We start from the raw sequence: 25,537 nt of genomic DNA on the forward strand, positions 1-25,537 counted from the left end.
CTTCTGTTTTGTAGAGTTTAACCAAATGAGATGCTGATCCTTAAATGGTGTCCTTGAGCAGAACTGTGAAACAAATACTAATACTGAAATTTAGAAACTAATTTTTGTGGGTACAGTTGTACAGGATGTATGTAGGACAAAGGTAACTTTGCCTCTTGTTTGTATCCTAAGGTTTAAAGGACTGTGTTAAGTCTTTCCACAGGAAAGAGAAACCTCCAGAAACTTCAAACAAGGCATGGGGTGCAGTAGCTAGTATGCTTAAATATTTGTTTTAAAAATATATCCAAAAACCATAAGACCAGGGATAGCACATAGTAGCTAGTATACTGAAATATTTAGTTTTGAAAACAAACGTAGAAGTAAAGGAGACTGGCAGGAGAAACCTTGTGGCATTAGTTGTAGTTAACTGGAACACACGAGATGATTAATAAAAGCAGCTAGCTGTTTCTTTAGTTATATGTATTAATAGTATCCCTGTTGGCTTTAAACTTGTATTCAGAATATACTTATGATTCAGATGTGTATTTTTAACTGACTTGTTGGACTAGGATTTTGAAAGTGCTTTTATCTCTAGGGAGGAGAAGTATGGGTAAAGGAAGATGAATACATGTTATTACAGATAGGTGTATCTTAGACACACAGTGTGAAATCTACAAACTTTGTACATTAACTCTAGTGTGAGGTGCTTTTTCTCAGCAAGTGTTCTCAAGTTCTTTATTGTGCTCCTATGCATTTTGTAAATAAATGAAACTGAACAGAATATAAGAAAAAAAACAAATTGAGGAGGAAAACAGGTTAATTATTTGTGTTAAGCCCAGCTGGTTATATATATATATATGTAGTAATAGAAATTTATCTTCAACTTTTCCAATGTTTTCCAGTATATCATTTTTATTTCAGTGATGCGAAGTTTAACAAATGTTATGCTACAGCATTCACATTAAGTCCTTCTGGGATTCATTAATAGTCTCATTTCAGAGAACACTGAGTTATGGGCAAACAGAAATCTCCAGGTCTCCAAGTTCTCAACAGCTTTCTCCTAAATATTCCTATTATGCCATTATCAGCAGCCAACCGTTTGGAGTTTCAGTTCTGCCCTTTAGGGGTGGATAAAGGATTACAGTTCATGTTTTTTGTCCCTTCCCAAAGGGCTGAGTGGTATCACTTGTGTAGCTCACTGTCTTGTGCTGTTTCAAAGATTAAACTTGGATGTGAACCAATGTCTGCTAAAGATGAGTACACAACCATATTTTTTATTTGCCATTCCAGTGTAAAAGAGCAAGAAGAAATGTAACGTTGTTTGCTTTAGGCTGATGTGGGGAATGACTAATCATCTAAAGAAGTGGATGGGAAAAAGATTTTGTTTTTTGTCTACAAACTTATGTGATGCCATGGTAGTAGGAGGTATCTATAACATTAACAGCCTCTTTGTTTTAAGAATGGAAAGATGGATATTGGGTGTTCATAAGGCTTCAGTTTGTATGTATATGTATTTGAGTATGTTAACAGGAGCTCAGATTACTCTTATTAAAGTATATTGCATGGATTTTTTCATTAGCTTTTGAAAAGAGTAATAGCATGTTTTCATGGATACAAAACACTAGTAGTTTCACTGCTGCACTTAAAATATCTTTTATTTGTCTCTTACAAAAATTTTTTTTGGATGTTGTATAGGTTCAGCTGCATTTCTGAAATACAGGTAATAGGGGCCTTGGTATTTTCTATTGCTCATAACTTTGACATAAAGTTCTTTTCCATTTGGAACAGATGTATTAAAGCAGTTTCTAATAACCCAGTGTTGGGATGTCTTTTTATATTAAGATTTTTGCCCAAGTTATGCAGGCATTTAGTAAATTCATTCTTGCATCCCTACCACTGCCTGATGTTTTCCCAACTGTTCCTGTAGTTGTGTGACCAATAATTCCTTGTGGTGGGGGCAGTGAGAATCCCTGTTCATTAGATCTGGGGTTCAGTGTTCCTTTTCCTTCCAATCCTCAATTCATTTTCTCTCTTTGTGTGAATTCATTCCATTTAGTTGTCTTTTATATCCAATAAAATACAAGGCATTGAGTAACATATAGGACATTGCTGCACCGTGGTAGTAAATGCTAAGCATGTTCTTTAAAAATTGTTTTGTTATTAGGCATAAAATTTTTCACCTGTTAGGCCAGTAAAAGAGCAACCCTGGGGAGGGAGGGGGAATAGTATAAGCAAGGTAATAATGGAAGTAAGAAAATGCTGCTATTAGAAGCTTCTATGGCTTTCAGTGTTTCTTAGAGGAAAAGTAGACTTGAAACTTATGTTGAGCAAATCTACCTCAAATAGAAAATAATTAAATGTTCTAATCAACACATTGATGAGGAAGTTAGATGCATATGTTTGTTTACTGGTAATATAAGTGAACTTTACTAAGACTGTTCTTGAAAATCAAGATGTATCAGAACTTAGTGAATATTGCCCAGAATCGGTCAGTATATAAAAAGTATGTTCTGTTATGAGGTTTTTGAAGTGTCTGTGCCACTAATTAAATAAATGCTGTGCAGATACTTTCTCAACATGTTCCAGCATGAACTGTCCAAAGTACACCTGTCAGAATAAATATATAGATGCTTTGTACTTGCTGCCATTGAATCAAAGACGGTAGTGTGAATTCTTTCTCAGCTAACTAATGTGAGTCTTTTCATCTCTACACTAATGAATCCATCTTAATCTTGTGCACTGAAAAAATATGTTTCTTGATGGGTATTGCTCTAACTTCTTCATTAGAAGAGCAGGAATCTGCTTAAGATATTTTGCAATTCTGTTTAGGAAAGGGATGCTGTCTTTTCAATGCTGATGAGACTCTCGTTCTTTCATTCCTATGTATTAAGAGAGTCTACAAGTTGTTACAGCTTGTGTAATTTATCAGTTTTTCCTGCTTTCCTTCTGGTGTTCTATGTTGTAAAACAAAGGTATGATTGTGAGAAAGAGAAACTGACTGCTTCATCGACTGAGCAGATATTCTGGAAACCAAATTTAGGAAACAGAGAAAAAACACACAGATTCAACCAAGTTATTTGTTCCTTGCAAACAGATGCTTTCTGAATGCCATTCAGGTAGTAATAATTTCATTTGGTGAATAAGGCATGAGAGTAGAATACCAGATCTTTCCCTGCTTAGTTCAGCCACTGGGCTTCTTAGTCACAGTTCAGTTCCCCTTGCTATATACATCTGGGTATTTAATCTGTAGTATAAGATGGTCAGGATAATTATCTAATAGCGCCTTGAGATCATCTGATGAAAAGTTCTTTTCTAGGAGGTACTAACTACCTCTTAGGTAGTACTTAGTACAGGAACCTCAGGCTTTAAATGCTGCTAGCTAAAGTTATCACTCAGTAGAATAATCTGACAACTGCATAACATATCACTTTAATGCTTGTTTTTACCATGGTAATACATTTTGAACATTACCACAAACAAGAAATATTTTCTTTAGTGTTTTGTGACTCACTGGTGATTAAAGTTTCTAAATCAAATGAGTACAGTAGTGTAAGTATAATCCTTATTTTTTTTTGTGCAGCTACATACTGTTTCTCAAACTAGTAATGAACTTTTTCTGTGAAGTAATTATCTGGAGGCAGAGAATACTTTAAAGATCTGTAAATGTAACATTCTACGTTGTCTTTCTTTTGAGCTCAGGATATCAGTATACAACAAAAACTAGTATAAAACAAAAAAGTTTCTAGTGTTTTGTTTGCTACCATTTTAAAATAAAGTCTGCTAATTTTATTTTCTGTTGTTTTTGTAACTTAAGTACCTGTGGATTTCGATCAATGTGGCCTTGCATCACAGTTTTAAAATATGAATTGTCCTACCACACAAATACTGATGAAAATCATTGTTATCCAACTCTTTTTTCTGGTAGAATGTTTTGATATCAATATAAAATTAAAACTTGTGGAGACTTACTGAAATAGACCAGTGCCTTGACTTTGGGTTACCTCTGACTCACATGTTTTAGTCCTGTCAGAATTAAACTTGGGGTGGGGGGTGGGGGTGTATGTGTATTATTTTAAACCTTTTTCCCAATACATTACAATTGATACAGTAATTCACTAAAACATGTACAGGTGTTTACATATCCAGTCACAGCTCCACTCTTTCTGTTGTATTTGAAGATATATTGGGTTTTATGTAAGAAACTAAGTGTGAAAGTTATGTCTCTAGAAAATTGAGTGATTGAATTACATATACATATTCAGCGTTTTTATTCAGTTTGAAAAAGTTTTTGATTCCTTTTGTGAACACTTAAACCTGATACTTTACAATTTATTCATTTGAGAATTATTATGATATACCTTCAGGTGAGCTGCCTATTTAGCATTTTGTAATTTTTCTTGTCTTAAACAAAATATTCTCAAAACAATTCTGCTAGTAACTAAAGAACTGATAATTGAAAATACTGGTAAGACTTCAATTTGTTTTGTAAACTTCTTATAAAATGATAACCAACTTGATCAGTTACAGCCACTGTGAAGTGTGTAGTATTTGTCTTTTGCAATGTTTGGCGTGCAATCAGCTTTCAGGGAACAGTCTTGCACAGCAGTGGCAGATGAAGTAACTTATCAAAAGGACATTGGCCATGTTCTAAAAAGCTAAGGGCTAAAACTGGTAAAAATCACTTGATTCAATTCTTTGAGATTGTGACCACAAGGATGCTTTAGGTGCTTCTGAGAAGTGATAACAGATTGGTTTTAGAGTGGCAGTTCTGTGGATATCTTAGAACTGGTTTTTGTGCTGCAGTTCAGGTGTATCTTCTCAATAATCACGTGATGAAAGTCTTTTAAGGAACATGAGGAAGCAAGCATGATTTCTGTAGGATTGGTGAATGCTTTAATTTTGAAGCTGTGTGAGATATGTACTTGATACACTATGGAAGTTTTCACTGTAAATAATGTCTGAAAACATATGTAAATAGCATTTTTTGAAGAAGTCTGGCAGAGTACTGCAGGAGCCAAAGGAATGAAAGGCAGGTACATTTACTGATTTGTGTAGGTATTGTGTTGAGATCATGCCAATGAAGGAAAAGGAGAAAAAAAATAGCAGCTGTAAAAACTTAGATTAGTATCTGTTTTTGTAAAGGGGAAATCATCTAGGTCCTTCTTCATATATACACTGTCATATCTGTACCTTGTGTGGAGACATTGTGCTTCAGAGTTCCATGTTCTCCCTGGAGCCCTTTGTGGTAGTGGTAGCAGATAGAGTTTATGCCCAGGCTGCATGGGCGCTTATGTTCTTAAGCATTATCCTTCATTCTGTGCAGTATTGCTGGAGAACTACACAAAGAATTCCTGCTGACCCACCTTGCTATTCAGCTTCTCTTTATCCTTTCCCAGGAGCAGGTGGACAGTTTAAAATTAGAGAGTTACTAAAGAGTTAAAAATTACCCCTGTACTCATATGTTTTAATCTCTAACCATACAAGAGTTTAATTTTTTAGCATACATATCTGTTGGTGATTTTTGTAGTGAAATTAACCTTCATTTCAAAATTGTCCAAAAAGAGAAAACTTATTATTTTTGCTTGGACTCTATTTTTTTTTTTGCTAACCTTGCATTTGTAACTCAATCCAGCAGAAAGTCCATTAGAATATTAGCAGTGTAGGAAAACATTTCAATAAAGTTCATGGTAGTTCCATACTTAAAGGAATAGAGGGCAAGTATGAAAGCACATCCACTGCTTCTGTGACTCTTCATAGGAAATAAATTATGTGATTATAGGCTAATATATAAAAATGTAGTAAGCATCTCATGATGTTCTTGCATCCTCTTTTTTCAGATTTTTTTCTTTTGAAGGAAAACCAAGGAGCATGGTGATTAAGAAGGTGGAGAGAAGATGCAAACAAAAGGAAGCCGTATAAAGATGAGGCTGTTTGAGATCTGAATATAAAGTTTGCACTGTAATGAATGCATAGAGGCTGGTAGATAGTTTGCAAATATAGAGAACTGCAGTTACATTTAATTATCACAATTATTTTAGTCTGGTTACTTGGAAATTAAACAATTCAGGGTCACAGGATGAAAGAAAAAAAGATTGGTTGAAATTATAACCTTTCGAAATAAGTGAAATACACAAAATGTCCAGTGGTTAAGAGAAGACTTTAAATTTAAGAGAAGACTTTAGATTTTAAAACTCATCTGTTACTACTGTGGATGTTTTCTTTGTTACCACATAATTTTCTTAAAATAACAATGTAATAAAAAGAGAAACTTTGTTAGAGTTATTGTGTGATCTGTAGGCATGACCGGGAAATATTTGTACTCTTTTATTATTGACAGTTGCTACGTTTGATTTTTAAGTTAAGTAATTTACCTTGAATCACCTTCATTTACTATATTTAAAAGACCATTATGAGTTAAGCATAAGAAGACTAGTTTTTCAAGACATTCTTAAGCAAGACATATTTAAAGTCTTTTGAAATATGGTACTTGGATGGAAACTAGGCTCTGTAGAACCGAAAAGTAAACATGTTGATTTCTAGTTCAGCTGTCCCCAGATGCATGCCTCTGCCAATGTATCCTTTTCTATAGTCTTTTGAACACCCTGGGTACATGTACCCATCTCTGACCCTATACCAACTTTTTCTGGTTGTCATTTCTAGTCTTTTATAAATGCTTTTTACAAATGACCTAGTAATCCACAATAGTAGGAACAAACTCTCAAAGGTAAACCCTAGCCTCATAACATACTCTTTTGAGGCATAGTGTTATTTTTGGACATGTTTAGAAAGTTGGAAGTATTAGGTTTTGAAGTGTGTATGTGTTATAAAAATAATTTATCCATATGCATTTTACAGGAGTGACACTTAAGAGCTGGCATGCAGGTCTGTTTCAGTGAGGTGGCAAACATTTTTGTTTAATTAAAATTTTGTTACTAGAGAAACATTTCTGGGGAGGTGGTCTTTGGAAAAAAAAAATCCATAATCTACATGAGGCAGAGGGGAGAGTAAAACATGTATCCCTTTTTCCAAAAGGAACAAGATCACAGAGGCCTAGCTACAGAATTTTATTTTGTACCTCTTCTCCTTTTTGCATTGGGTCATCCACTATAGGAAAGAATTCTTAGGTTCACGTAGCCAGGGCCATTAGTCTCAGTACGGCCCCAGTCTTCCATGATCTCCAGCAGTTACCCTGTATGTACAGCAGGCTGGAAAACAGAGTGAGCATGTCATGAGGGTGAAAGCAATAGGATTGCTACAGTAACAACACTTTCTGCCCTTCTAGATAGAAGGGGAAGTCACTCCTCTGTCCTCTGAGCAGCACTGACTTTTACAGGGACTCATACCTAAGGATGGAGGGTGTCATTTCATCACTTCAGTCTTTCAGGATACCAAAGAAACTTTTCGTATATGCAGGTGGTGTTGGTATTTAGTAATTTAAGTACTACTACATACAATACATGCATTTAAAATGCTACTTCTCTGCTGGCACTGTTACATCACTCAGTCCTTTTCCAGGAGTTAGGATTCTGTTGTGAAGCTAGAGGGCTGACTGAGGTTAAAGCTAGCCCACTGAAAAACCAACCAGAAGTGATTAATTTTAAGAAAGATTAGCTATCTGAGCCTACTCAGCATATAGCTGCATGACCATTTGTACCAGCACAAGAAAGGGGACAGTGTGGGTGTGGAAATAAGCAGGTGGGAGCAAGACTGCTTCTCGTGGCAGCAGTTACAGCTATTCACTCCTTAACTACCTGTATAACTGAACCAGTGCTGTGTTCAAAGTTTTTTGGCTGCTGTGTATGTGTGAAGTGTTATTAGTGAACTGTAAATTCATCAAAGTCTTACATGTTGAGTTTCAAAATAGATGGATATGTTCTTATTAGTCTTTGAATCCTTGATATCACATCCCACAAAAAGAAAAGGGAGACAAGGTTCAGTAATTAGTAAAGTGGTCAGTGTCAGGGTATATATTGTTGTCTGTGGATGGTATTTTAGCCTCAGTGTGAAGTGTTTTTTCCTCATTAACTAGTAATGGGACAGAGAACCTCTATTTAGTTTCACTAGCTTCAAAGCACAGTTGTTGGATTTTGCCTGAAGTCTCTCCAGATACAATGAAGAATTTGAAGTTGAGGATAAAGTATGTTATTCAGGTACTCAAAAATCTGATACCACAAAGTCAGTCAGATTCAAAATTAAATGATTGTGTCTAAAGGTTGTTCAGAATTATTTTGCCTCAGGAAACATTCCAACACAAGATATATCAAGTTAACAGCTCAAAATGATTCTGTTTATTGAGACATCCTGGGATCAGTGCTTAAAAAAAAAGTGTATTCACTTTGCTGTAAGTGTACTAGAAAATACTTTTTTGTAAGGTATGTTTTGATTCCGGCATTTGTAACAGAATTCTAAGTGCACTGTTCCCTCATTAAGTCAGACTAGGCTGCACTGAGGCACATATGTTGAGTAACAACTCAAAATGCTCTGACAGAATTAGTAAGCTTTCAAAAAGAAGTTGCTTCTTGCCTCAAGAAGAATGCCAGATGTGAGTCTGATTTCTTTTTTCTTCAGTAGATGAGTAACTACAGCAGTGTCCAGGGCAATGGAGACCACCCGCTCAATGCTTTGTGCCTTCCAAGGACCTTTATCACCCCTTGTTTACTTCCCAGGGGAGTGACCTGCTCACCTGGCTGTATGAGGGAAGTTGGCCTCTGTAAAAAGGTCTTTGGCCTGGGAAAAAGCATGGAGTGTGACTAGCCCAGTTGGAGAAGGGAGTTGTGGGCTTAAGGACTCGCTGAAGTCTGTAGTTCAAAATGCATGGGGTAAAGAGTTTTTTAGAGTGGAGGTGGTAACCTAGTGTACTCTGATTATTCTCCCCTTGCTGGCTGTATATTTGACAGGTCTTTGGCCCTCATGTTTTGTGCAGAATGCAGTGATGGCAGCATGTATCTAGTGTGGTGCTTAATGGGTTGAATCTCTTGGAATAGATGAAGGAATTCCAGAAATATCATTGTGGTTTCTCAAGGAGCTGATTTGATAGCAATTTGTTATTCCTGGGAGTTGAAACAAATTTCTGTTCAGTTGAACTGTAATTAATGTCTGAATGTTTCTATGTGATGATACTTTAGAAGTAAAAGGTACAAGAGCAGACTATTTCTTTGTGAATGAAACTACCAAATTTCACTTTATACCTTAAATTGTTGGACATGTGTGCCAAATCAGTTACACAGACTTGGAATGTACCCCCCAAAGTTTGACCAGCAGTAATGTGATAGGCAGTAGTCTCTTGTGTGCATTTCATACAGTAGTCTTAAGTTGCTGAAGATACATGAAGTTTGAGAATTGCTTTCTTAGGCTTAATCATCCAAGTCATTTCGTGAATGTAAGGGTGATGTCTGCCATTGCCACTTGCTACTGATCTCTTTGCCTTTCCTCTGTATTGCAGTGATTTGTGAGAATTATTTATAGGGTGTGGACATGTAGGAGCTTCTCTACTGGTGATCATTTTAAGTCTCAATAGGCCATTAATTTTACTTGGCAGTTAAACTTCACACATCTGTTATTTAAACTCTTAACCTGAAACTTGTGATTTTACTTACTGATTCATGCTTGTCAATGTTTTTGCCTGTTGGAAATATTGGAATTTGGAAACGTTGGGTAAAATCTACATAAAGCTTGAGCTTAGCTTTAGGTTTCACTTTCAATCTCTGAAAATAATTTTATAAAAGAAGTGAAGCAGGAGTTAAAATCTTGGGAGAATCTTCTGTCATTTGAAAAATAAAACATGTTTGTATTGGTTTGTCCTCATAAGGTTAGTAAAATGCTGCTATAGAATTTTAATTAACTCGGCAATTCAGAGCTGGAAAATAGCAAGCCACATCTAAATGGAGTGTTAAAACCACTACAGTTTTGCATTTGAATATTGTTTTGACAGACCTGGTAACACTGTAACTGTTTTTTGTTCTTCTGTTTTCAACAAATATGGAACCTATATGGTCAAAGCTAATGTCTCTGTCTTGCAGATGATACTTAACAACAATGCTTGCTTTGTTAGGATATACAGAATTACAGCCTGAATTACTTCACTGGAACAATATGCTTTATGTGCTGCAATTTACAGATGCAGATCTTCATGTAAAAATATTTTTTAGAAAGGTACATGCATAAATGCTTATGTAGAATGACACTCTAGAATGTCCACCAGTGTCATACCTGTGTCTTGATTGCATGTTTGTATTATAAAGAGTCTTTTGTAAGTCTGGTCTAATACACAGTGAGAAACCTTCTACGTGCAGGTTTGAGAATGTCATGTCCTTTCTAGAAATGGAAGAGTGGAAAAGATGGGAGTGACTTGGGATGAAAGTGTCAGTGTTTCAATATTTTCAGAAGGTTAACATTTGAAATTAGTTTCAAATATTTATTGACCAGAATGTTAGCTTGAGAAGACTTCCGTGGTAAAATAATCATAGGATGGTATCCTGAATTGTAGCCTTAAGTAGCAGTTTGCATTTGCCTTTTTAGATGCTTATGCAGTTGAGGGTCTACAACTTATTTTACTAAGGTACTGGTGGTGTGCATGCTATGTCATAGTATGGCAAAGTAGCAATATCTATCTTTAAGGACTTCTCACAAGTACAAATAGACGTGCTTGCTACCTGAGTAGCTGCTATTATCTCTTCTGAGGAAAAGGCAGTAGGCTATTTTTGTATGTACTTGTGAATACCATGTGTATATTAGTTTGAAACCCTTGAACTACGTAGTTAATATACTCATCTGTTTTGTGAGGTGTAATTATTTGGTTTGGTGAATTCCAGAGTCATCTCTATCAGGGTAAAATTTAGGCAACTTTATGTAAAGTACAATCTCTTAATTGTGCTTTAAAGCATAAATTTTTGTGGTGGAATGAGCTTTTCTGTGAAATGTGGAATTGAACTAGTGATTATTATAAAGTATATTCAGAGCGGTGGAGTGAATGCTTTAATTGAAAAGTAGGGAATGCTGCATTTGAAGGATTGACACATCTGTGTAATTTTTGTGATTTGTCTTGTCAGAGCAGCTGAAGGCTCTTAGTTACTCCTAAAATTCCTGAACATCATATGAAAGTGTAATTTGTAAATTTGATTTGTTTGTGTTATGTGGAATATTGAAAAATCAACTTCTGCCATTCAGAAGTTGTTTAGAGTGAAATAACTCTAAATTTCAAGTCTTCCATCAGTCCTTTATTGAGAGATCAGAAGCTAAGGACCCACTCACTATAAGAGCATTTTTATAAAAGAAGCAACCTGTAAATATGTCTGTCCAATTTGGGTGAGGCCTGGAGTCTGTCCTCTCCTTCCACCCTCCACTGCACACACCAGGTAAAATAGCACCCTAGAAAATTACACATGCCCCTGTGTATACTGGACTTAATTTGCCTGTCTTTGGAGAGAAGGAATTCAGGCTAAAGTAAGGACTCTTTGGAGACACTGATTAGGAGGAAAGTTGGAAGACTTAAGTCTTTGGCACAATTTATATTGTGGTGGTGATTGTTTTCTGTTTTGTTTTTTTTAAAATTTTTAAAACCTCTGTCAAATCTGAAATTACAAACAGGTGTGTAAGGAAAACAATTACTAGATACAGTTACTAGTCTTGGATTATTAAAACTTCAAAACTGGAACTTCAGTTCTCCATATGCAAAGAAAGAAATCTTGCCTTATGTGTCATCCTGCTGAGAAGTTAAATACAGTGGTCTAATTTGGGCTTTTTTTGTAGGTCATTTGGTGGGGCAAATAGGGCACGTCAGTGAAGATTATGTCAGTATTTTATGTTTTGATAATCTTGACTGAGGGCGCAGTTGAAGAAATCTGGAAAAGTGGAGTGATGTTATTAGCATCTTCATTCTCACTTCCTGTTTTTCCTTTCTGGAAAAATACAAAGTGTAATGGTTCAGATTGAGAAACTAGTGGATTTGCTGTTTGTCCATAGTCAGAAAACAGTTTTGTACAGGCAATGTTTATTGTAGCATTTTTGATGGTACAACAGAGATACTAAGGTAGGCTTTCTTTAAGAGTGTTAGGAATAAGAAGTCAGTCACTTAATCTCTTTATTACCTTCAGCTGTGTACTTCAAAATGGGTTCATATTAATAAAAACTTTCCTGGGGAAATAATTCAGGCATGAAGGAACAGTTTTTGTATGGAACTGGATAGCTTCATAATTTATAAATGCAGTAATAAACTGAATTACAGGGTTATATTCTAATCTTTCACTTGAGCCACTTAAGGTAAAACATTTACCGATGTCTGGAGGGCTTTTTTAATAGAATGAAGGAATTTGTTAGTATGAATTTGTATTTTGAATTGTTGTTTACATTTCCTTATACACTTCCTTCTTTTTTTTACTTTATGAAATGTAGTCTGTTGTGTATTACAGCTTAACTAATGTTTTATGTAACACTGCTCCAGTGATTTATGTGTTAAAATAGTGTGCACTGAACTTCCTGTTAGAATATATGGAGGCTATTCCTTTTAAAGTTACTCTGTGAATGGTGGTTTGGAGCTTGGTAATAATATTTTACTTACACTATAAAACTGACTTTATGCGAAAGAAAAGATCAATTTACTATTTTAAAGGATTATGACTTGTTAATTTTGTTTTTATATACTATAGGATATGTTTTGGAGTTGCAGACAAAGTATCTTTGCTGAAATGAAGAAGAAATTTGCACAGGTAGACAGATGAAATAAACTTTATAAAATGATAACCAAAATATGTAGTAACAGCATGATGGTGTAGCTTTTGTTTATTTCTTAACATGAGCATGAGCTATAGAATTTTTTGTGCATGTTCTTGAATATAAAAATGATATATGTATTAAATGCAGTCTTAACAGTAGAAGCTTCAAATTAAGTATGTGTTTATATGCTTTTACACTGGCGTGTGAGTGTTTGGCCCTCTAGCTTTTCATTAAAAAAAATGGAATTGTGTAGCTGTTATAATATATCAGATTATGTAATGATGAAAATTAAGATTTGTGTTTACTTTGTGGACTCAGTTTGATAACAGCCTGTCAAAATAGTTGAGGCCTATCACTGGCCAGTATTGTCTTTTACACTATTTTTGTAGTAAAGTAGCTACAAACAAGATGTTTGCACTGTTGCCTGCTAGTTCAGATGGTATATGTGAATGCTTGCCATGAATAGAGTTGTACTGAGGTTATTTTTGCTTTATCTATTTACTGCGAACAACCTGAAGCGGTGGCAGCATGAATGATGGCTTAATACCCTTTGCTATACTAACGCTGAGTTAAACCAGTTCAGTCTGTCAGAATTACATCTGTGAACAAGGAAGAGAGGATTTGTCTGACGTGGAACATCCAGCAACCCAACCAGCAAATCTTCTGTAATCTTCTGTAATTTGTTCGCTTAATGTTATTTCCACCCATCAGATACCGTGTGTCTAATTATTTTCAGTAGCAACTCCAATATAAGTCACACATGATTTGCTATCAAAGGTAGTGGAGAAAGTGTGAGTACGAGGAGTTGAATTTATAAGTGTCTTTTGCAGAGTGGAGGGGAGTTAAGGTCTTGGTTACGTAAAGTCAGTAGGACAACAAGGAGTTGAGTCTCCAGTGGAGAAATTCTGTTCCTGACATGTTCAGGTATAGTGGCAAGTCAAGTTGCAGGATCAGTACAAAATTACTGTGGGAATCATTAAATCTGAATTAATTTACATTTTCCAAGATGAAGCTGTATGAGTAGTAGCAAATGCCTCTTAACCTCTCTGCACTGTTCTATAGAGGAGGGTGGGCTTCCACCCTGAGCAAGCTTCTACCATTGCTGGGGAGTCTGGGTTGTAAGCATAGGTTGATCTTATGAGTTTGGGTTTTAGCTGCTGCTTATCTTCTCCACAAAAATCAAGAAAGTAGACCACTGAACAAGCTTCATCTTCTATTTTGTAACCGCACAATGAAAGAGGCAGATTGTGTGCTTGTTGTTTAGAGAAAAAAAAAAAAAATTAAATTGAAAAATGAAGCTGTGCTGGGAGATGTAAAGGAAAGAACCCAGGAGAAGTAATCACTGGTGAAATTTAAGTTTAGTTTCTCAAGTACAGCTCTGTGTGTCTGTAGGTGCTGTGGATGAAAGTGATGATATATGTCAAAATTACTCTGACTTCTAAATTGTGTTTTCTTCTTATTGTGTGGTTAATGTTTCAGGAGTAATTTTGTCTGTTGTCTTGAAAAGTAGTTCATAAACATAAAATTCTCCATTAAAGATTAAATGTATGAAGATGGAGTGTTGCAGATTTGTTGGAAATGGTGCCTTGAGTCTTTCTGAGCATGTAGTTAATGAAGATTTTCACACAGGACATAACATTTGATAAACATAGAGAAACTGGACTTTAAAGCCCTAAGAAAAATCACAGTCTAAAGCAAATGAACGTAATAATGGATTGGGGGGGTGTGTGTTATTTGTCTTTCTCTTGACAACTTTTTTCTGATGGTTATAGGAATAGACGCTGCAGTCAGCAAACATTCTATTTTATAGTTGTGTGAAGACTTGTCAGCTGATCCTGAAGCTGATTTCTTTCCTTTTTGAGAGGTCGGTGATATAAGAGCTCTCGTAAGGGGCTGTACCACTTTGGCGATGGTCATCTGTGTTGCGAGGCTGGTTATGTAGAAATACAAGGGATGCTGAAGTTGTTTAAATATTCTTTGTAGTTCTTTATTCTCTAGAAGATGCTTATGACATGGCTGACAGTTCTAGCATGAACACAGTTCTTACTATTTATTAATGTTTTTATCCACTAAAATCATGATAGTAGTGCATGTATCTTTTTGCCTGTTTAGGTGATTTGCCCTTTAGCCATGGACTGAAATTTGGGTGCTCTGATGTGCATTGCTAATGCTTTCTATGTGTTATAAGTTAAAAAGCCTGAGTCCTTGGGGACTAATTATTCCTTTTACTGACCTGATGCGTTCTTGTGTGACCTGTATTTAAATATTAGTTGTTCCTTATTGTTGTACGACTTTGGATTATTGACAGAATTAATTGATTGTGCTTAGATCTTTGACTTCCTGGGTTTTCAGTGTTGAAAAGTGTTGGGAAGATGCTGTTTTCTTGGCTTACCTGGGTCTGTAAAAATTTATCCCTATTCCATTGCCACCATCATTCAAGATCATTACTTTTCCCATTTCAGATATATTGAAGTTGCTGTTTAAAATCTATTTACTTTGCCTAGTAGCCATTTGGCAGTGCTCGCTTTCTTACTCTGTTCAGGCAGAAGAATTTCTCCTGTAACTCATGCAGCAGTGGATGTAGTAGAAGAAAGTTGGTGGTTTGATTATGAAACTTTTTTTAATGGTAAGCTTCCAAGATTATTTGGAAGCTTGCAGATCTTCTGGGTTGCATTCCTAAAAGTCACAAAATGTATAATTCTACCTCAGCAGAATTTATGATCATGTCAAAGCAAAATATGAGCTTGAAGTGATGATTTGAAAGTCTGTTCCTGATTTGAAGCTGTCTTCTATCTGCTTACTGGCTGAAGTTCAGTGCAGAACTCAAGCAGTTTATCTCTCTACACAGTGATCCACCCATACAAATTCCTTGTTCTATAAAAATGGAACTTGCTTTTACATAAGTTTTCCAAAACTGAAAGGTTCTTAATTTTCTTTTACCTATTGTCAAAAATAAAGCCCAGTTTTAGGATCCTTAGTTTGCAAAAGTATACTACATTTTATTGATGAAGTCTTGTTTTGATTTTTCAATTCAATTCAAATGTTCTTAACTTTTTACTCATGAATTGTTGCCTGCTGTCATTTCAGGTGGAAAGTGCTGCTGAGGAACCCAGGGTGCTGTGTATAATACAAGATACCACAAATTCCAAGACAGTAAACGAGCGTGTTACCTTGAACTTGCCAGCTTCCACACCACTTAAAAGGCTGTTTGAAGATGTGGCTTCAAAAGTGGGCTACGTGAACGGAACTTTTGATTTAATGTGGGGAAATGGAGATAATGTAACTGATACGGTATGGAAAAAGTGCTTTTTATTTCATCTTGATAGCAAACATTTAAATCTTCACATTACAGAAAAGTCTTATGTCTATTGTGTAGTGCTCATTTGATTCCTGTAAAAATTTGTGATAGTGCACCAGGGCAGACTGACACCACTATTTTAACTTAGCTGTATTGTATCTGCATTTTAGTCTCAAAATATGCTCTTAATTGGTATATGTGTTTAATCAGTAAACAAACTAATATGATCATTCAGATGTAATGCTAGTTTTCATTACCAGTATGTATTTTTAATAATAGCCATGATAATTAATCTCCTCTTGTTTCCTGTGGTCCTGTTTGAGAAGTGTTTTCTTCTCAACAGAAGCATGTTGTGTAGTCAGTTTTCATGTTTCTTATACCTATTTGAAGTTATTATATACAAAAAATTATTATTACTTCTGTGCTTTATTGTGAATCGATGTTGGGTTTAGTTAATATGATTTCTATAGATGTACCTAGTAAACTTTGTAGGATTCCGTAAGAAATAGACCTTAGCTTATTTCAGGTCATGTTTATGCTTGCTAAAATTCTTTTTTAACTTTAAAAAAAAAAGTGTATGCAAGCTATATAGGATACTAGATGGTTTGATGTTCTGCAAGAAAATTGCAGACCAGTGTCTTAACTCCTGAGTACATTAACCAACTTCTAAGGATTCAACTGTACTGTAATACTTAATGTACGCTGTTTCTTAAACTGTTCCCAGGTTCTTTCAGTATTATTGATGAGTATATTTTGTTTATATGGATAATTACTTACTTTCAATTCATCTTAGTGTGTCAGAAGCTACTTCAAGCAATGTACTTGGAATCTGTTAATTGTGTATAGATTGTTTTTTAAAATAAGTGTTTGGTTGTTTTTTTAGCAGACTCCAATAGATCAGAAGAGTGACAAAACTATTCTTGATGCTGGCTTTGAGCCAGGGAAGAAGAACTTTCTGCATTTGACAGACAAAGATGGTGAGCAGCCTCATATAATGCCAGTAAGTAAAATCTTCACTACACAAGCTATAGTGTTGTGGGGAGAGAGATGTATGTTCTGTGTGTTGCTCTTATGAGATCAGAAAATAAAATAAAGTTGGGCTGTATATTTCATGCAGTAAGCTTCTTCAGGAACCTTCTCAACAGACTTTTAGTCTTCTATTTTACACTACTAGGTTTCTCCTGAGTAGGACCAATTCCATTAGTGGTGATTTGCTGTCACTGTTTATTCATGTTTGACAAATATTATGTAATGCTTTGCTGTGAGTAATTTTCTAAGGTTATAAAATTAATTAATCTTTGACATGCTTTGAGATAAGTCTTAATAATACAGGTTTAATCATATACCAAATCCTTTTCCTCTGAGTGTTTGAAAGCAATATGAGGCCGCTCTGATAGAATTCTCAGAAACAGCAGTCCTATATCAAAAGCAGTTACCTGCTTCCAAATTTACCTTCAAGGAAAAAATAAATATATAAAAGAAGAGTTACTGTCTGCCATAACAAAATATTTGATATTTCTTATTTCTCACATACACGATGCAGTGAAAGATAAACACAGCTGCAGTTTATTTAAATCAGGGATCTGATAGACTAGTGATATATTAAGATTTATTACTCGGCTGTCATGACAGCATAATGCTGGCCTACTTAGCCTTTGTTGTGGACATGATTATCTGTAAAGGGGAAGAAAACCTGATGTTTAAATAATTGTGCACAAGATCAGAATTTGAAGGTGATTCTGAAATAATACTGCATTGTAGTTATTATCTCTGGAAAAAAAATTCTGTATTTCACTGCAGAAAACTTGAGATATAGGAGTTGCTAAATTGCAGACTTGGTTGTTGTATGCATTATAGTACTGTATCTGATTATACAGTATTCTAAAGGGCAGTTGCTTCCACTAATGCAAAGAATTATTTCTCAAGGGGTTGAGAATTTGGAGGGCAGAATTAAAGTTACACAAGCAACTGTATATCTGCAATTTTTTAAAATGTGTGTGATACACTTAGCAAAATTGATTTCTTAGCCATGAGAGGAAAAAAGTAAAACTTGTAGGTGTTTCAGTAAAAATTTGTTGTCTATTTTTTGCATAAAATCAGTGTATTTATCTTTTCAGGAGGAGTCGGGTACAACAGATGACAGTGTGCAAGACAGATTTATAGGCCCTCTTCCAAGAGAAGGCTCTGTTGGCTGTACCAATGACTATGTCAGTCAAAGCTATTCTTATTCTTCAGTCCTGAGCAAATCGGAGACAGGTATAGTGTTCTCTCTTGTAAAGGCAATGCTAATTTGTAATTACTTTAGCACCTTTCAAATAGCAGCGCTTCAAGATCTTTGGAATAAATTGCAATTTATTTAAAAAAACCCCACATTACTACTACACTTACCATCATGTTTTCTACAATATTCTCACATCACTTCAGGAACAGAAGAGCTGTATCCCATCCTCTCCTTACTTGGGACAGTGCAATTCAGACACTCTGTCAGGGGCCCTCCTTTTCAGTTTTAATCTGCTGCTGTGTCCCTAGCTGAGTAGTCAGATTGTACCACCAAAAAGTATTCACCTCAAGCTGTGTCTTCACTCACAGCTTAATGAGTACTTGATACTCTGTTATAGAGGGGCTGTTGCCAAATCTCTTCACTCTGTGTGTTAACTGAAGTCTTCCTACTGTAGCCACTGGTTGCAGATTCTCTGCCTGCCCCGTGATTCCGCAGGACGCTCATCCTCTGCTGCCCGGCTGCCCACCAGTGAGTGGAGACTCCCTCTGGGAGTGAAGGGCAGCTCTGCCTTGCAGGCAGTGCCAGGGCACATCCCGGGGGGGTGCTGGGTGCCGCCTTGTGCAGGGGGGCAGGACGAGACAGCAAGTCACAGGTCAGTAATGAGACAAACTCCTGACACTGAATTTGTGAGCAGACAAAGATGACATTCATATTGCACCAATTCGTGCGTGTTCAGGATTTTTTTGAGAGACAAAGTTTTTCTGCCACATACCTTTTTTCATTTAATATAATGGAAAAGATGACCTGTATAGAGTAGAGAAATAAAATACACATTTTTAACTCAGTCTCTTTGCAGAAAATGCCTGCGTTTTGCACGGGGTAGCTGGCTTTGCATTGCTAGTATAGAACTGAGATTTATTGTTTTAAAAATACTAAGAGCTTCAGAATATAAATGCACATATTTAATTTCTTTATTACACTATGCTACAGTATATGCTGCTTAGTTATATTGTTAGTATTGTATATTTTGGAGAAAATTTTTAAATTATGGTAAGATGAATATAAGTAAATAATTCCCTTAGCTAATAAAAATGGCACTGATATTTAGTAGTTGTTTTAATTGGTTATTATGGGAGAAGGTTTTAGAGGATACATGTGTGTGGGCACTAGGGGTTTTTTATTTATACTTCTGAAATTATATTACAAACCAATGCAGATAAAATTCTATTTACATTATAACTAGGATACTTTTACTTGACATCAGGCAATAAGTAACCTAGTACACAATTGTTTCTTAAACTCTATTTTTTTCAGTAAAGTGTTTAAATCTACTATTAAAATATTGTTACCTACATCCCCATTGGTGCAATATTCAACATTAAATATTGGTCGTTATTGCAAAACAATTTACAATCACTAAAATAGCTTTGTGTCATTCAGGGAAACTAATTCTGTTGTGTAAACTGTTACATCTATTGCTCTCAGAAATGAGCCATTATAACTTTCCCTCAGGTTTTACAGTGTAAATAACAATAAATGACAACAGTGGGATACAGTTCTTAAACATTATTACAGAATTGTTTTCTTGTCAAATGTTTTAACTCTTGAAATGATTTCCCATCTTTTTGCGTTATTTCTATCTATTATTCTTGTATTTTTAGGTTATGTGGGGCTAGTAAATCAAGCAATGACTTGCTACTTGAACAGCCTTCTACAAACACTTTTCATGACTCCTGAATTTAGAAATGCATTATATAAGTGAGTATGTAGAATCAAAACCTGGTTTTAAATTTGTGCTGGTATATATTGGTAGGAAACCCTTTTGAATTCCTCCTGTCAAAATTTCCTTGTTTGGATACTGAAAAGCGTATTTGAAGTCAAGTTGGATAGGCTTATAAATTATATCTGCTTAAAAGCTTCAGATTTTAGTAAAATACTAATACTTTATTGGTTGTGGCATGGACAAGCTTTTTAAAGAATTTGCCCCATCTTGAAAATATCAAACTTGAAATTAAGTTTGATACTAAGTGCAGTTCATGTCTGTATTTGTGCAGTGAATGGCTTCAGAATTATTTTGTTTGTTAGATTTGTACTTTTAAAGAATAAGTTGTCATTTATTCTTTACTTGTCATTTACTGCAGAAGTGGAAAGCAATTTCATTTTACTTTTCCGAAGAAACAGAGCTTCAGTCAACCTCTAATCTAGCAGACCTCTTGAAATGTAATAAATGCTGATTTAAATGCCTTTTTGAGTAATGTTTTCAAAGCATTTTGAATTGTCAAATATCTTGTGTTGTGTATAGATGGGAATTTGAAGAATCTGAAGAGGATCCTGTGATGAGTATCCCCTACCAGCTTCAAAGACTCTTTGTTTTACTGCAGACCAGCAAAAAAAGAGCAATTGAAACAACAGATGTGACACGCAGTTTTGGATGGGACAGTAGTGAGGGTAATATGCGGCTATTAAGTTTGTGTGATTTGCTTCAGCAGCTGCCTGTTAGGGACCTAAACTGCTGTTGATAGGGAAAAATACCAGAATAATTAAAAATTATTATTATAATCCACTTGATTTCAGTGGAAACAAAATAGCCTACATGGATACTTTGTTGTTGTGGGTGTTTGATTTTTAAAGAAATTATGTCTGTGAGTTTTAAACTGTTTAAAGTAAAAAGCATTATATTTTTGTGATTAAGCTATCATTGTGGTTGTTAATTGCTTCTAAAGAAGTAGCTCTATGAGGAACTTGCATCTGTTTTTGAATCACAAATGTTAAATGCACATGTTTTACTTAAGTAGAAAGCAATACAGAAAATTATGTAAAATCAAACACTGTATTTCTTTTTGATGCTTATATGGTGTAATTTTGCTGCATAACCTGCTAATTTTTCCATGGAGTAATCACATGATGATAAGGAGTTGAAAATTGAGTTTTAGAGAATCAGTGCAAAGGGGGAAATATGTCAGAACCAGGTTATTTTATAACAGTGCATATTAGCATTTCTGTATTACATATTCTTCCTTATGTACGCAGTTCTTGTTTATGCATAATCATTGTGAGCAAGCTGGCTGAGTACTTTTCTAACTTAACTTGGGAGACAGCTGCTTGTGGAATTGAACACTGGCCCAATAGTGAATAGTTTGGTAAATAACAGGTCCAGACTTAAACAAATTGGTAGATTTTTGGAAATTATTCTCAGGCTAGAGTTAGCATTGGAGCTAATAACATCCCATGTTTTAATTAAAATTAATTTCAATTTCTAACAGCATGGCAGCAACATGATGTACAGGAGCTTTGTAGAGTCATGTTTGATGCTCTGGAGCAGAAATGGAAGCAAACAGAACAGGTAAGCATATAAAAACTTTCTTCCGTTCTTTCAGCGGTGTGGTGTTGTAGGGTTTTGTTAAGAATGATTGTGGAAAACATTAACTGAATTCTAAATCCCAGGTCATTGAAAGTCTGCAATAGTTGCCAGTTTTCCTGTTTGATGCAATAGTTTCTACTGTAATGTGTGAATTTCAGGAGTGTGTTACTTACGTTTTCCTCCCCCACTTAAAAGTCAAATATTCAGAACTCTGGATACTTGGTCTTTTTTTGAAGCACAGAAAGTAATTGTGTAACTCCTGTGGTAGCTTCCTCACTGTATTTATTAGGCTGCGTTGCTGGCTCTTGCCTGCTATTCTGATGTAGGAGAAGGTTAGGGATATATTCATAATACATGCTACATTCTGGTAAGTGGCTAACTGTTGTAGGCCAATCTTCAGATTTGTAGATTGGCAAATACTCGCTTTATCTTTCTGCATCTACCTCTGGAGACAAGGAAGGACTGCAGCATCAATCTGTTAACAATGTCTGCACAATCAGGCTTGTTTTTAAAACATAAACTTCAGTTTTGGTAGTTTTGTAGTCAGTCTTAAGACGTGACTGTAAAATACACTGTGAAGCCTATACAATGTGGTTTGAGAAGCTCATTTGATACCTTTTTTGTGCAGTGGTGGGGCAGGGGAAAACAAGAAATCGAGAGATGGATGTCCTGCTGGGAATGGTATTCTAAATGTGTAGCTGTACAATTAAGACTTAATTAAAAAAGGCATTTTCTTGTAAAACTGAAGAGTGGAAATACGTTCTGTTTCAACTGTTTAAAGCTCTGTTGAATATCTGTTTCAGGCTGACCTCATAAATCAACTGTATCAAGGCAAACTGAAGGACTATGTAAGATGTCTAGAATGCGGCTATGAAGGTTGGAGAATTGACACTTACCTGGATATTCCTTTGGTCATCCGGCCGTATGGCTCCAACCAGGCATTTGCTAGCGTGGTGTGTACTATTATGCTGACTAATAGTGCATCCATACACACATAGAATACATAATGCGACAGTGGTATAATTTGTTACGTGGTAAGTATCATCCTAGATACTCCATCTTGGGGTGTTCGTCTTTGTGCAGTGAACCAGCTAGCAAGTTCTAGAAGATTTTTTTTGGCTTTTTGGTTTATTTTTTGTTCTGTTTTTTTTCTTTTGCCCTTCAATGAGTCCTACTGGTGCATGTTATAAGGGGAGGGGAAATGCAACTTTATTGCCTTAGGGCTGCAGTAATCAATTATTTTCTTCCTGATAAAAACTTCAGCATTTACTTGAGATATTTTTATGAGATCACTAAGTTTTATTTTGGTTGTTCTCTTTATTGGCACATCTGCTAAATTTTCATAGCATTGTTGAAAAGCTTAGTGAAAGAAATTTTTAGTTTAATTGCCATGTTGTTGCTGTGCTTTTTAAAGTTCACTTCTGAAATACCATATGCTTTTAACAAGCAATTTAATGATAAAAAGTCCTATCGTACATCAGTGTTCTTGGTCACTTTTGCTCCAACATTACTGATGTTGGCAAGCATATATATTGCTTGGTAAATCTGTGGAAGTTTTTTTCTGTTCTATTTTTTTCCACCCCCCTGCAAAGAAGTGATTACAAACTGTGAAATACCACTGTTTTTCAGTAAAGGTTATTTTAAACAAACATTTGTTGTGTAATTGGCTTATCAGGATTATTATACATAAAGTATTTCTCCTTTTGTATTTAGTATGCTGGCAATATTTTAAGCACTAATGGTCTGTAATTCTTAACAGTAATTCTGTTAAGAATTGTTAGTTAGGCTAAACTGTAGCGTAGGTTCAAAGTACTTCGTACTTTAAATGCCAATATTGAGCAATAGTAAAGGTGTGAGGGACATTGATCTCACAAAAAGGATTCAAGTTAGTAAAGTCCTTTGAATTCTTTTTAAGATTGAATGAAAATTTTTTTTAGAACTGTCCTGCTAATTGAAGCTGTATTGATACAGACTGATACTTTATGTAGATGGCTTCCCTTTTCACCTTTTAAAACTCATTTCTAGAAATATTATCTAAACCAAAGTTTGTTGTAATTTTTATTCAATAATGAGATTTTTCTGATCCGTTAAAGTAATGAAAGCTCTTCAGTTCATGTAGTTGTATTCCGCATTTAACAATGCATTGTAAATGTGTCTCAAATTGAAAATTATTTTTCCTTTAGTAGAGAAGTCTATAGAGGAATGCTAAAAAAAAGGACTTTGTATATTTGTAAAAAGACAGAAAGCTTGAACAAATAAGAACCTGAATATCAGATTACTTTTAGTAGTATTTGATATTTCTCCTGTAAATCAGCACTTACTGGGTTTACTACATTGAGGAAAATAGTTCAAGATTTTTGTTACACAGTTACATGGTTGCAGTTTGTATTGATGCTTCAATTTTTGAGCTTTTTTAATTCATATTTTGATTATATTCAGTTGATTCTCCTCCCTGCATTTGTATTACCTATAGCAGATGTAATTTTTAGTTTTGTAGTCTTCAACAGTGGGGAGATATGGAGGATACTTGCTTTTGGAGAAGGGAAAAATCGCCTGTTTCTAAATGGAATTCTCTGAAGGTAGTATCCTCCATTGATCCATAGGTGTTGGTGATTTAGTAGGTGTAGGTAAAAGGGTATGAGTGAGAGATCAAAAACTTCACACATGCGCTAATAGGGCTTATAGAAGGGAATATAAAACTTTTTAGACCTTGCTAGTCAGCTCCTGAGGGAACTTGCAGCAGGCGACACAACCCAAGATAGGGGATCTAAGGAGGATACTACCTTCAAAGAACTCTAGTTAGAGGTAAGTGATTTTCCATTACTTTCTAATAAGAGAGAATGGATGTACAAGCTTTAAGTAAGGTTAATTTGTAGAAGCCACATAAAGTGTATTATCCCACTGTTCGACATTGTGTACTACCAAAAAAATGTAGATACCTGAAATGTTGCATTTACCTATAAATACATATGTATTACTTCTAAATACATGGGAACATTGAAGAACTGGGAAGGATAATGTTATGCTTTTTTAATTTCCGAATACAAACTAATTCTGAAATTCTTCGGTATGTTTTTAAGGTTTGCATTTTGAAACTTTTTTCCAATGCCCCACTCCATCCCCCAAGTTCATGTAGTAAAACTATATAGCTACAAACTCATTAGGGCAGCTCAGGGGCACTGAGATCTTGTCAGTACATGTATCTCAAGATAGTTTCTGAAAAAAATGTGTTGTTGAAGGGCATGGTTTAAAAAAACCTGAGTCAGTGTTTTCTTGAGGTTGGTTGAAATACAGACATAAAAATGTATGGTTTATTTCAGGGAGGTAAATGGGAGCAGCAATTCACATACCGGTTTTTTGTAGGTACTAGTATCTTTTGTATAGATGCCTGAATTTAACAGCATTACACATAAGCAAAAAAGATTTTTCTGACTACAAAACATAAAAATTTTGCAAGATGAAGAACAGCTGAGAGAAGAGTATATGCAATGGGGAACTAGCTGGCATGCTGAAATTATGTTACTGAAAAACAGTAGAAATTACTTTGTAATGGCATAAGACTTGTAGTAGTACAAGTATTCTGGAGACGTAGCAGGTACAGTTCTGTTTTGTTAAGTGTTGTTAGTTTCCACTATCTTTTGTATGTTAGCTTTTCTTTTGAGGGTGTAAGTATGCATAAAAGTAGAGCATTTTTTGCCAGAAATCAGTTTGGACTTCTGTGTGAACTTTGTGGTGTCATTGCCAAACTTAAACTGTTGAAGGTGGCTAGAATGTGGATGATGTGATATTTACTTTTAAACTAGATTGGTAATAACAAGGTCTTGTATTTTTAGTTGAGCATATTCTTTGGACATGGGAAAACTAAATGAGCTCTGAACATCTGAGATGGCAATTAGTTTCTATTTTTTTCCAAGAACAGTTTTGCCTAATTGCTATTTATTGTGTAACTCTTCATAAGGGTTCTACT

The 25,537-nt window shown here is 35.2% G+C and overlaps 1 protein-coding gene across 4 annotated transcripts in view; it reads left to right on the forward strand.

The window, feature by feature from the left end:
* USP47 (ubiquitin specific peptidase 47) overlaps window positions 1–25,537 on the forward strand; it is a 54,108-nt gene that overhangs the window by 1,364 nt on the left and 27,207 nt on the right. For 2 of the 4 annotated variants that reach the window (XM_074842448.1, XM_074842447.1), the window contains 8 exons: window positions 12,624–12,683; window positions 15,778–15,981; window positions 16,872–16,988; window positions 18,106–18,244; window positions 19,871–19,967; window positions 20,512–20,657; window positions 21,473–21,552; window positions 22,374–22,523. In XM_074842448.1, coding sequence (XP_074698549.1) covers window positions 12,624–12,683; window positions 15,778–15,981; window positions 16,872–16,988; window positions 18,106–18,244; window positions 19,871–19,967; window positions 20,512–20,657; window positions 21,473–21,552; window positions 22,374–22,523 — 993 coding nt within the window. Of the gene's footprint in view, window positions 1–12,623; window positions 12,684–15,777; window positions 15,982–16,871; window positions 16,989–18,105; window positions 18,245–19,870; window positions 19,968–20,511; window positions 20,658–21,472; window positions 21,553–22,373; window positions 22,524–25,537 lie in introns of those variants that run through there. The other 2 variants (XM_074842446.1, XM_074842449.1) reach the window with 2 other exon arrangements.

The sequence above is a fragment of the Strix aluco genome, chromosome 16 (genome assembly GCF_031877795.1).
Source record: "Strix aluco isolate bStrAlu1 chromosome 16, bStrAlu1.hap1, whole genome shotgun sequence".
NCBI classification, from domain to species: Eukaryota; Metazoa; Chordata; class Aves; order Strigiformes; family Strigidae; genus Strix; species Strix aluco.